The sequence below is a fragment of the Lacerta agilis genome, chromosome 9 (assembly GCF_009819535.1).
Source record: "Lacerta agilis isolate rLacAgi1 chromosome 9, rLacAgi1.pri, whole genome shotgun sequence".
Lineage (NCBI taxonomy): Eukaryota > Metazoa > Chordata > Lepidosauria > Squamata > Lacertidae > Lacerta > Lacerta agilis.
The window spans coordinates 34,972,488-34,986,028 of NC_046320.1; the positions used below are offsets into that span (position 1 = coordinate 34,972,488).

Genomic DNA, 13,541 nt, shown 5'->3' on the forward strand with positions numbered 1-13,541 from the left:
TTCTGAGGCTTCTTCTGTCCCACATGGAACCATCAGAAACGGCTTAAGACAGGTTAGGGGCTGGGGTAGAAATTCCAGCTCACACACACAGACACACACTCCAGTGGTGCTGAAAACATAACAAATATGCCACCCAATTGTACAGTATTCATGTTTCCAGAGACATCTATCAATAGCAGCCTCTAGCTTGCTAGGAATCAACAAGGGCAGAGGCCTCTTGTGCCTCCTGCTTTGCTGGGGGGCTTTGCTCTGACCCCGCAAGTGATCTTTTTCATTCTTAATTGCTCTGTGGTAGCTCCTACGTAAGTGTACTCAGCACTGCAGTCTAAGTAACCGACAATTTGCCACACTTTTTACAGCACCCTGAAATCTGCTGCCTGGCGCAGGCTGTTTCACCCTTTCTAATGGCAGGTCTGGCCCTGGACACAATGATGACACATGCTTCCCACTTCCCAGCGCATTAGCTGTCATAAAGCAGCTTCATGATTTCCAACCCAATTGGTCTCATTGTCAAGAAAAGATTAAAGAGCAAGGCAGTCTCCTTTCATCTTCCCTCAAAACACAGCCTTTCTCTCTCTTTTTTGCTTGCTTGTTAGCCACTTGTACCAACCAAACTGTTTTAGTCTCTACACTTCAGAAACTTCTGGCATGATTTATAACATTTAATAACAGGGACAGCTCTAGGGAGGTGCAGTTTTTTCACAGCCCTTAAATCCAGGCAGGATGGTGGGAGGCAGTTTTGTAATTTAAATGGAGAGCCTTTTGGTGAATTAACTTCCCACTTTATAAAACTCACTGGCAGGACTTTGAGACAGAAGTCCAGGGCCCCTCTCAGCAGAATGAGCAGGAGGTCCCCCAAACGCAGCTGGGCTAATACACATTACTATCTAAAGAGGTGGCCCCTGTAAAGCCCAGAGTCTAAAATTAGAAATGTAAAAAAGCATAGGTGAACCAGTCAGAAGTTGTTAAATATGCAACAATAAAAACACACATCTGGACTTATTTTATTCCCACTGCATTTGGTTTAGAAACAACAGACTTCAAAGTACAACTGGAAGGGATGCTGAATGCTAGTAGCTTGTTTTCATTCCCTATTTGTCCCCTCTCAACTAGCTAAGGACTCTAATACCCCGTTTCACTGATATTCTGAAAGACACCTCTTCCCATATTACCCCTATTGTCCAAACCTATGCACATTTACTTGGGAGTTAGACCTATAAATTTCATTAGAATTCACTTTTGAGATTAGGAATGCAGTTTTGGAATGCTTGCTTGGGAGTACCATAAATCCCATGAACCCATTGCTAAATTTGCCTTCTAGAAAGATTTTCACAAAATCCAGTGGCTTACACAGTAAGCTATTACATATTCTGGCCAATGATGCATTTAAATCATTACACAACTGGATGCCACATTTTTCTTCTGTACACAATATTGGAAAGGTGTTTGAGCTTTCATAAATACATTGTACATTCTATTTACAACTTCTAACAAGCTCTGTGGATGCCTTTAACCCGCCATCCACAAAATGAATGGAATAATGATGGTAGGGAGGGTAGTAGAAGGTGCCAGACCCAGGCAGAGTATAGAAACTAGTCCCAGCAGTGCTGAAGCAAGAACACTCCTCTGGTCCCGAATAATCATCTTCACCGTTTCACAGAACTGCAAAAATCAGAGCAGAAATTTTTAGAATGCAAATTAAGGGCTGCTTCCTGTTGAGAAATAAATGCATGCATGGAATCATAGATTTGGCAATGACTTTAAAGCTCATGTAGTTCAACCTCCTGCTGATGCAGGGAATTGCTACTACAACACACCAAAAAGTGACCAGCTAGTCCTGGTTGAACAAAGGAGAGTCTACCACCTTACAGGGAAGTAAGTTATATAGCAAACTGGCTTAGGTATTATTTAATTTTTTAAAATGAAATTTAGCAGGGCTAGTCCAAAATGTTTTGCTGTTACAAGCAACTATGCTGCATGATCTAAGAGATGCACCCCAACATCCTCAGTGATATTACAAAGGATCTTGAATCACCCTTGTTTATTTGGGAGGACTCAGAGCTTTGTGGAAGAGCACACCATTTGCATGCAAAATGCCACAGGTTCAAAACTTCCAAGATCTCAAGGCAGCAGGGCAGGGAAACAGCTCTACCTGAGACCACAGAGAGACACTACAGGTTAAGAGTAGGTACCCCAGTGGTCAGGAACCCACTTCCCATCCACCTGAATTTCTAATTTCCCAGATGCTGTGTGTGTTTCTAAAACAATTTGGATAATTATATTACGTACTGCATGATGACATTGGCTAGAATTTGGTTTCAGTTCTCTGCTAACTTTTACATGATGGTATTTCAGAGCTTTCTAGCAAGTCGGTTTTGATGGACTGAAAGTATATGCCTTGACTGCTTACTCTCTAGCCACCCCCATCTCAACTACCCCATCATTCCTGTGGTTTCAGGACAAAATGTCAGCAGAACTGTGATACCTGCCATTTACTATTTACTAGAATATTGCATTGGGATGAGATGGCAGGAGTGAAATGAACAGAAAGGGGGAAAGAATAGTCTTCAGAATGTGCCAATCCACTAGTGACATCCAAGTGAGGCGTTGAATAGTGGGGGTCGGCTGTTGTTTTTAAAATGAACAAATGAAGGCTTCAGAACTAGCTGTCCTACTTCTTAAGGAAACATACAATTTTTTTTTTTAAAAAAAAACCACCAAACCAGGCAGCCTTAAGGGTTTAAAAGTTGCAAGTTCTCTCCAGCCAAGCCATTTATTAGACAAATAAAGCAGTACTGTATACAAAAACTCTGTTAGATTAACAGTGCTGAACAGTAACACCAATTAAAATCTGGTTTTGTCTGTCAGAAACCTGGCAAACCTAAATGACTTCATTGGCATTTCACACAGATTCAATATTTTTAAGAGAGAGAGAGAAATTAAAGCAAAATAGCCCTTGCTCTGTTCCTGCTTGCATTGGGTACAGAGAGGTAATATGTGATCCATTCTAATTAGCCACCCAGAAACACTGCCTCTACTACAAGAAATTATTTGCTTGGTACCTAAATAAATCTGACGTACTTCCTTTTGCAGACTTCATCAAATTCAGCTTGTAAAAGCACGCCTCTGAGCTAACCTGGGGCTGCTGCTGCTACTACTGCCCCTAGTCCCTGCACAATGTACCTTTATTTCTCTTGAATGGTGGAGAAGAGATCAGCTCTGCTCTTAGTACCACCATCCCCAGCTACAAAGGAGAATCATAACCTTGAATTTCAGGGCATCACATCTAGATGTTTGCTAAACCACACCAAAAATATCATGTGTTTACCCTCTGATGGAGGGAAAGATGAACTTTTTTTTTTTACTTTTGCAATGCCAAACCCCTGCCTGTTAGAACAGTACACAGTGTACAACCTAAACCAGTGTTCATTTTCACTCCCTGTACCCAGCTGTCCCATATGAAGAGACCTATTTCCTTAACACTGTTAAGCTTGAGATGGAGGGTTCACATAGGGCCACCCTCAACATTATGAAATAAATCCTGACTAAAACATACATTCAGCAAAACAGGACTGAACTCAAGTTCTGCAGAGGATGTGCTGTGCTTCAGATTGCTGTTTTACATGTTCTGCTTTTAGATAGCAGCCAATCCAATGAATCAGAAGTTTTCACACACTAAAGATGAGAGTGGAAAAGGAAAGGACATAACTTAGCCCACACGTTTTCAATCTTTTTGAGTCCACAGCTCGCTTGACCAACTACCTTCTTTCTGAGGCACCCCTTTGGGGATCAGGAGCCCAGTTATGTCACCCCTTGCCTGCAGAGCTGGCAGCCTCTCACCCTTTTTCAAATACCCTCCTTTGTGGAGTGTTCCCTCTCCTCTCCTTGGGAGTCCTCTGGGCAGCTGCTGCCCCTGGTCTCTGAGCTGCACCCCCTGCCCCAAAGAGAGGTGCCCCATCACACTGCCCCATGGCGTGGGAAGCACCCCCTGGCCAGGCGCAGAGGCACCATTCACCTGGGGAACTTGTAGCTAGGGCTGCTGGAACAAACAGCTGTGCAAGCCTTTGGGACGCAGAGATGCAAGGGGGCATCAGAGAAAGGGAGGGAAGGGAAGAGAGAGGCCAGTGTTGCATGTGGCACCCTTTAGCCTATCCATTTTTGCAAGAGTATTAAAAAGCCAGAATCTGCAACAGCCTTGAACTGTAAGCCTTCCAGGGAATCATTTCATTAGGGAAAAGGGGGAAAATATATACACTATATAGCAATTCCTGCAACCAGCACCATTGTCACTAGGTAGAAAGTACTCAAAATACCAAATCTAGCATTCTGTCAGCAGTCTAAGGCCAAATTCTATTTAGAATTAGTGGGCCCTTTATAGATGTCTGGGCTTGGATCTAAGAGAGGCAGGTGGAATGTTAAAACAATGACTTGCCCACTCTTGACTCACAAGAAACAAAATTTAAAAGAATTAAGTGTAGTCAAATACTGAGCTTAATAATAATAATAATAATAATAATAATAATAATAATAATAATAATAATAATAATAATAATAATTAATATTACATTCCTTAGGAGCAGGATTAGATGATCACCTTCACTTCTCCAATAGGAATGGGAAGATGAGCATTTCTCTTCAACAGAGAAGGCTCTAGTTAAAATCTTTTGGGAATTGAATAGCTCTCTGCCCAGATTTGCTTTCAGACAGGAAAACTGGATAGCTGGTGCTACAGCAGGATCTCTATACTTCCTTGGCAGCATCAGCTCACACTGCCCTGTTCCCAGACGATGGAATGGCTGGACAGTTTTGTTTTTGTTTTTTTGTTTATTCTGGCTCAGAGATACATTACCGTAAGTGTTTGGATAGCAGTCTTGTTGGGACAGGTAAGGAAAGCTTGGACTTTAATCTTAACCACTAACATAAAAGGCACTATATAGGTATTTATGGATAGTTAGAGATTTTGGAACATGGTTGGTTACTAATAGTTAAAGGCACAAGACTGAACCAAAAATGAAACACCCTCAACTCATGCAGCTTACTTTATGTTCTGGGGAAGGAAAGTGCAAGTGAGAAATGCTTATAGAAATAGGTTATAAATAAATGCACAACACGGAGTCCAATACAGATAAGCCACTGTGCAATTGTCCCTTTGTGCTCTCAAAGCAAGGACTCTGAATCCTTTTGCCAGGTTGCTTGGCTAGATTTGTACAGTGGCAGTTTACCTTCTCAGTCTGGAAGCTGACCGGAGAGCCATATCTGCAGAAGGTCACAAAATGTTCACAGTTGTTCCACAGCAAGCTGTATTCAGTGGCACCCACCAGCTTTTCTGCTCTGCAGACCACCTCTTCATCACACAGGACGTTGTTCTTGAAGAGTTTGTCCATGTGGTTTACCAGAATAGAGCCTCCATAGGCAAAGTCCTCCACTGTGTCCACACGGATCCTGGCCATTTTAGTGATGACACCAAAGATGAGTCTCTTGTTAGTCACCACCTTCTGGATCTGTTTCTGGTCGTTGGTGAGAGCGGGCAGGATATCTGGCATAAGGTGAGCCACCCGGTTATCCCCCAGGTAGATGCCAAAATGAATGAAGAGTGTTCGGGGCACCTCCAGCAAATCCCCTGGCTTGAAATAGGTGGTATCATAATAACAGCATTGTTTCTTCTTTTCTTCCTCTGCACTGGAGCCCACACCAAGAAGTTTGAAGTTGGCAAGCAGCAGAAACTTTTCCAGTAGCAGGGATGCTATTTCATACATGGGGTTTTTCATGGTGCTGATCTTATTCTTATTTTGCGGCTGCAGCTGCTCCTGACTCATTCAGCTTCAGCATCTTGCCTTTTTATCATGGCAAGAGGGGCTGTCCCACAACCAGCATCAGTTTGGATTGGCAGATAGGCAAGTGGGTGGTTACTGTGGAGTGAAATAGACCTCTACTCAGAAAGTGACTCTTTCAGAAACTTTTTACAAGAGTCCCAATTATGCATTCAGTATATAGAATGGGCACACATACAAAATCACCTAGAACATGTACTTATCAAAATGCAGGCACTTAGTGAATGAACAGCTTGAAAGCCTAGAGTGATGTAAGTACCAATGCAATCATTAGGCATTTGATTCAGATTGTGATATATTATGACTAATGAGCACCATCCTGGGAGACTATTTGAGACACAAAAGCTGCAACATACACTTATTTTGGAGTAAGTTGTCACTGAACTCGGTAAGACTTGCTTCCAAGTAAATATGCAGGGGTTTGGGTTACAAGGCTGCATACTTACGGCACCCTGAAATTATTTCCAGGTAAATATTAGAATTGCAGACTTTTAATTGTATAGATTAGATGGTTACATGAAAGTTAGCCCCAATGTGCTCATTGGGCCTTATTTCCTTGCACATGTGTTTGCAGCCTTATTTTCAAGTAATTGCCACTGCAACCAATAGGAATGGGTTTTCAAACCTTGCCATGTAGTCAATTAGGAAAATGTTGATAGGTACCTCTAAGTGAAAGGATTTTTGTTGTGTGCCATGCAAATTGGATCTGAGTTTATATATGTACTGACTGAAAAATACAGAGATCTGCTTACTGATGAAAGTGATTCATTTTTGACATATACATGAACTCAGCTTGGCACTTAACATTTAAAATTATATATCTGAATTTGCAAGATGGTAAGAGATCAAATGCCACGATAGAAGTTCATTTATTTGCATTTCCTATGTGAGTGTTCAAAGCATACCTTTCCACATAGTTTCCAGGTAAGATAGCATCAAGTTCCAATGCAACATATATAGGGCTTTTTGTCAAATGTGGTTTCAGTTTGGCAGAAGTTTGGGAAGTGGTTTAGTTTTCCCCAGAATTGTAATGTATCATTTTATTTTAACTTTTAGAGAGGTAACAGATCTGTACAGAATTGGGGAAGGTATACATTTCTGTTATGACAAGAAACAAAAGCATGGACAAACCCTTTCCACACACACCCCATCCCCAGCTAATTTTTTCATGCACCATGGAGGTACTTGCAGTGTTCTTAGAAGGAAGGTGCTAAAGAAACTCTAGTGATTGAGAAGCAAAATGATAGGAGAAAAGCAAGCGATCCTTTAAAAGTCATTCCCCCCACTTTCAGAATGGGCCAGTATTTCTGCTCAAACGAAAAATAAAATAATAATAAGCTTGTGGGGGGGGGGTAATCTTGCACTTCACACATCTATTCATGTATGGATATCACCGTTTTAACATTCTGCATTTCCTTTCCCTCTGACGCCACTGTTTACACTGTCCTCCCCCACCGTGTGTGTGTGTGTGTGTGCGCGCGCGTACCTGCAGGTGAGGATAACACTGATGACGTGGGCTTCGTTCCACGAAAACGTCTGGCACGACAACTGCGCCAGCCTCGAGGTGCCACAAGACTCTTCGGCGGCTTGTCTGCCGGCGGCAGACTAGCTGGGCTGCCCCAGCCGGGGAAGCCAGAGAGACGCGCTAAAGGAGCCGGCGTGCTTCGCGGTTAAGATTGATTCTCTGCTAATCCATTATGCGGAGGGGTCAATCCCAGCAAACAAAAGCCTCAACTCAACACCCACCCCAAGCCCATCAAGCTGCTTCTCCCCTAACCCCCCCTCCTCCTCTGCCCCTTTCGGAGGCTACTATGCTTAGTAGCCCAGCGGAGTCTGCAGCTTTCCCGCGGGCTGCAAAGCATGATTGATGGGGGGGCCATTCATCTTACCTGGAAGGCGACAAGGGCTTGACAGCCGGAGCGGGGGAGGCTACTCCACCGCGCAACCCGCCATTCTCTTTCTAGCAGCCCCTGCCAGGCTCACTTTTTTGTGTGTGTTTCGCCCCCAAGCGCTCCGGATCCGGAGAGGGAGAAAAGCGGCCACTGGAAAGGGGAGAGGGCGGGGCACCGGGAAAAGGGGGCGGATCTCTCTCGCCTTGTGCTTAGAAGAAGCGAGAGCTTCCCCTTTCCCCTTTTCTCTCAAAGCGCCGCTGGGACTGAACGGGAGAGAGGCGTGGAGCTGTTTCTTTTTTATCCCCTTTGCCAAAACTGCAACGGATCCCGATGGGCCCTGACACGACGAGTTTCCTTCCCCGCCCGGGCAGCCAGTGCTGCCTAAGGACCTCCCTGGTGGAGCAGCAGGAGGATCGGCGGGGGCGGTGAGGGAAGAGGGAGGGAGGCGCACCTCTGGTTTCCCTAACCAGAGTTGCTAGGAAGGAACTCGCAGCCCAGAGTGTCACAGAATCGTAAGAGTTGGAAGGGGTTATGAGGGTCATCTAGCCCAACTCCCTGCAATGCAGGAATCTTGCCCAAGGTGAGGCTCGAACCCACGACCCTGAGATTGAGTCTCACGCTCTACCGACTGAATTGTATTGGACACACACTTCGAACACACCCAAGAGCACCTGGGATGTGTTTCTTAGATGGAAGAGTGCTGCACACCTGGCACTCTCCTCCTGGCTATATGTTGCAAAGAGATCTGATAGCGGTGGCAGAGGCTTGCCTGCTATTGTTAATCTTTTAATTGAGGAAGCATATTAAACTAAGAAAATGAGCAAGACTTCTCCCTCCATCCCCACCCATTCAAATTCCGGGGGCAGAGAATGCCGGGGGCATCAGTTGTGAAGGGAAAACAATGGGGGAAAGGGGTGTGGTGGGGGAATAGAGCCAAGCAGTGACGGCATGCTATATTCAGCATCGATGTTTGCAAAATGAGAATTCTCCTGCGCAATTGTTTCAGCTCGTTTTCATCGATAGTGGAGATAAGCAACAGAAGGGCTGCTTTCACACTCTTGTCCTGGCTATGATCTTCTCCCCTTGATAGGCCCTTGGCTTACCTGTCCTTGGTCACACCACCACAATGCAGACTCCATCTGTGGCTCCAGCATCTACCCTTATGTAGAGATCTTGGGAATTCACAAACTTGTGCACTATTTTGTAACATGTTGGTTGACCTAATAAGGATGTTGCCCTAATGTGGATTTTGTAATTTAACAAATGCTATAATGTAATGAGAAGAGAAGACTCCCTAGAAAAGACCCTGATGTTGGGAAAGATGGAAGGCACAAGGAGAAGGGGACGACAGGATGAGATGGTTGGACAGTGTTCTCGAAGCAACTAGCATGAGTTTGGCCAAACTGTGGGAGGCAGTGAAAGATAGGCGTGCCTGGCGTGCTCTGGTCCATGGGGTCACGCAGTCAGACCCGACTGAACAACAACAGCAACATAATGTGAGCCTCAGACCCTGAATGGCTACTGTAGAAATCTATTTCAGATGATCCGTGTGGAATTAAGAAGGAAATGGCCCAGATCTCCACTCTGTTCCACAACTAGGAATCCTTACATGACACTTATTTTAAGTGAATCTTCTGCTTCTCTTTCTTTTAGATGTATGGCTTTGAGAACTTGTTGCATTTTAGTCTTGGCTGCATAGCTACACACACACACCCTCAGATGCAACTCTCTGTAGTATTGTCAGTGGGAACTTGAGCTGGAAATCAGGTGGAGAGAGAGCTAAGTGTTGGTTCTTAGTCGTGCAGAAAGATGTTTCCAGGATGTTTCACTCCTTCTTTAGACAGACAGCCTTTGTTTTATTTTCCCGTGCCATTTAATCTTAATCCTCCCAAATGAAGGGGTACATTACAGATAAATCCAGAGAGGAAATGGCCCATGAAACCAGAGCTGCTATTTAGGGTTCTGGCCAAAAGCCTTGATTGCTTGGGTGAATCTCAAAAGGAATGAATGAAAAAACTAGCATCCCTTTTCTTACTACTTCCACTAACAAGATGGGGAAACAACAGATAGTTTCACCTTACCTGGCAGCTCATTAGCAGGGATGGCTGGGGGGGGGGGTGTTGCATTTGCTTGAAAAGCTATGCTTTGATCCCATGCTGACTGCAGCTCCAGAAAATTCAGCTGTATACTCAGCCACTCTCTGAAATTAGCACGTCACTGTCCCTGTGCTGTTGGGAGCTTCAGATGCAGAAAGCAACAGTAATTACCGGTAGTTTAAATATATATTTCAAAACGGTGTGTGTGTGTGTGTGTAAACCAGGAGGAGAACATTCACAGATGTTATAGAGGGCATACTATACACATCACCCTTTATCAAGGACCTTCTCTAACTTTCATAAAAGGCAAAAGACGTAAGTCATAGAGTAGACACATTGAAATTACAGTGTTTAAATTAATTTTAGTGATTTCCATGGGTCTAATCAATTATTTAGTTGGCTATCATTCACATACAACTAATTTCCTATTTAAGGAAAGACAAAACTAAATACCTTTGAAACAAGTTGAGTAAACTTTAAATAACTACAGTATTTTCTATGGTACCCTTGGATGCCATGACGTTTGGGGACTGAACAATTAAGAATGACTTTGCTCCATACAGATCAAAATAGGAGATTGTGTGTGTGTAGGTGTTTCAACTGTAGCAACAAATATGTTGCTACACATTATTTTCGATAAGAGAAATGTCATATGGACACAAATCTATCAGAACTAAAATATAGCCTAAATTTGCATTACTGTTCTACAGTATTTAAATCTGCAATACTCATTCTAGGGATTAACATCACAGCTCAACTAGTGACTCACAAAGGTTGCAATCCACCCACCTAATGGTAAGCCCCATTGACCTCACTGTGATTTACTGCTGAGTATTAGGGTAGCACTGTAAAGATGCAATGTTAAAATGGTCTTACTTTTGAGTAAACACAGGGTTGTATGGGTTATATCCATGCAGTCTCAATACCATCCATTGCAAAATTTTGTTGACAGTGCATCAGAACCAGACTTTAAATACATTTTCTCCATTAAAATGTGCTATAGAAAATATAGACAAGAGAGCACAGCGCCCAAAAAAGGCCCAAGAATATGACACCCAAAAATGCACGTTTTGGGGTATTGTGCTCTTGCATGGGTCATGTAATTCGTGCAGGAACATGGCCCAGAAGCCATGATTCCCAGTTTTGCACTGGGACATGTTTGATGGTATGGTAGTACCATTCACATAACAAAAACTACCACAGAAATAACAGCATTTTCAAAAGTAGGGGATCCATGGCTTGGCTTTTGAAAAACAGAGGGTCTGCAGTACTTAGCTAATTGGGAAGCACTGACCTAGAGCCCACCAAGGTGAGCTAAGCCTGGCATAACTTATGCTATGGTCTTAACCCCTTCATGAATTAATTAGACTAAAGCATGCTAGTTATATGAGGCTGGTTACATTCCTTTCTTCCTCCCCCATAGTTTTATTTGCAAAAATAATTTTCTATTTTCAAGGAGGGGGGTATTAAAAATACTTTGGAATTCTCTTCTGGGTGTCCGGATGCAAAGGAGGGCAGAGTAGCTGTACTTGACTTGCAAACTAGGCTTGCTGAAATTCCCTCTTCTGCACTATTTTCACTTAACCATGTGTGAATTTTCTGCCAACTTCCTGTCTAATCATCACCTTTTGTATCACCGCTCTGTAACTTTCTTGAAAATCTGATTTAGAACTGACTGTCCTTACTAACTATGCTAAGGCTGCAATCCTAAACTCACTTGGAAAATCAAACTGAACTGAAACTACTCCTGGAAAGACATATAGGATCGCACTATAAAGGGCCAATGTATTTGACCCCACACACAGCTTTCTTACAAAAATTGGAGTCCTATTCACAGGAGAGCTGCTGGAAGGAAGGAATCATTTGGTGGCAGCACACCCAGAGGCAGAGCAGTCAGTTCATGCACAAAAGGATGCTACAGATGACTGACTTTTTAAATGTATGCTTAACTTGACTAATGGACTTTAAATGAATGCAGCTAGCCACTTCCCATTCTCTGCACAAAATGAGTTTCCCAGTGGTCCAGTCCTTGTTAAGATGGGTCACAAATAGAAACATTATGCAGTATTAACTGTTTATCTGCTTTTGGGTGTGTGTAGTAGGGGACATGAGATATGAAATGTTTTGCAGAAGTCTTTGGGCAAAACTATTAATCATGTATAGTTTTGTGTAGCTTTCCTGTATTTTTTAAAAAATGAAAGGAAACTTAGGAGTGGAGAGGCAGCAAATAAGGCAGGAGATGGATAACTCCTTCTAAGACAGTTGTTTTTCCACTCCAAAGTGTCCCAAACCCAGCATGGCTTTTCCTTTTGCAGGGGAAAAAGATGCTAGTACTTCTATCTGAAGGGGAAAAGCTGTTGGGGAGTGAGATTTCAAGGGGGAAAACAACTGGTAGGGTTAAGCCCTCCCACATCTACTGTTTCTCCATACCAACCTCTAGCAGCTGTTTTCTTCTTTTTCAGAAGCAACCACCTTGCTAGGTGGATCAATGCCTACTGAATAAAGCTGCCTGCCCCTGCTGATTTATCCAGACAAGAAAGTGAAAACAAAATTTAAATCATGTAGCAAGCTGAGTCTCTTTGCAACAGAAAACAACACCACAAAAGTCTGTCTCATCATTCAAGGCACAACTACCTTTCTGTGACTATATAATGAGATGAAGTTGGAATACGTTAAGATTGCTGCTTCTTGGGACATCATTATACTACGATGTGCCTAGAGAAAGTCAACAGACGAGAAGAAAGATGGAAAGGGAGACACAACAAAACTGCTGATTCCATTTATTTTACTAGTTCTGTACAGAAGCCTCAAGGTCAAGTCCAAAGTTCGATCAACATATTCAAATGTAATCTTGATAAACAGTGGCTTGTATGCTGTTCTGGAGGAATGAATGTGCAAAATCTGTGTACAGATCTTGAATTTAATATGTGCCTACAAGATTCTGGAAAAGTTATAACATAGTACAAACTAGTGTTATATATATATTTCAAGCACTTAACAGCTACAAATAATAATTCTAAAAATAAAATAAAAATTCCAAAATAAAAAATTGTATTGTCATTTTCAGTGAAGCATGCACTTGTATACCATTCTTCACTGTACTACAGAATGAATGGATCAGGATTTCTGATGCCTGGACTCTTAACCAGCCCATGCCAACCTGTTGCTGATGGGAGTTGTAGTCCAAAACACCTACACTGCACCAGGTTAGCACAGACTACCTGTACTCTAAACTAATATTTGGTCAATTCCAAAAAAAAGTAAAGGCAGGGAGGGGAAATCTGTGGCCTTCCAGACATTACTGGACATCATTAGCCTCAGCCAGCATGGCCAATAGTTAGGCATAATGGGATATGCAGTTCAGCAACACCAGAAAGCCCCCAGGTTCCCCATCCCTAGCTAAAGGCCATGGTTTGCACAAGTAGGATAAGTAACCACTTCCCAGTATTCAGGGTCTGTCCCCATGTGGACTTATCTGGAGGTAGTATCTTTTTAACACATTGTACCAGCCATCAAAAGTGACCTTCAAGTTCATTAGCCCAACATCCAAAGAACCAAGCTACTAGTTCAACATCCCCAAGGAGTCCAAGGGCTTGCTTGTATTTATGGGTCTTCAGTTTTGTCCACCCACCCAACCTTGCCATGACAAAGCAAGGAAGGAGTTTCAAAGGCAGCTTGTGACATGGCATGTTGGTGTGCTGTTTTAAATATCTAAAGGACTA

General features: G+C 43.0%; 1 protein-coding gene across 2 annotated transcripts; it reads right to left on the bottom strand.

Moving 5' to 3' along the window:
* Positions 1 to 983: 983 nt before the first annotated feature.
* Positions 984 to 7,821, bottom strand: LRAT (lecithin retinol acyltransferase). Of its 2 annotated transcripts, none has more exons than XM_033159946.1 (3): positions 7,721 to 7,821; positions 5,223 to 5,909; positions 984 to 1,662 (listed from the first exon to the last, which is right to left on the bottom strand). In XM_033159946.1, exons 2-3 carry the CDS (start codon positions 5,814 to 5,816, stop codon positions 1,510 to 1,512), a joined length of 747 nt encoding a protein of 248 aa, XP_033015837.1. In that variant the 5' UTR covers positions 5,817 to 5,909; positions 7,721 to 7,821; the 3' UTR covers positions 984 to 1,509. The 2 variants fall into 2 exon arrangements, with proteins under 2 accessions (XP_033015837.1, XP_033015838.1); XM_033159947.1 differs by lacking the exon at positions 7,721 to 7,821 and adding an exon at positions 7,318 to 7,487.
* Between the last annotated feature and the right edge of the window lie 5,720 nt (positions 7,822 to 13,541).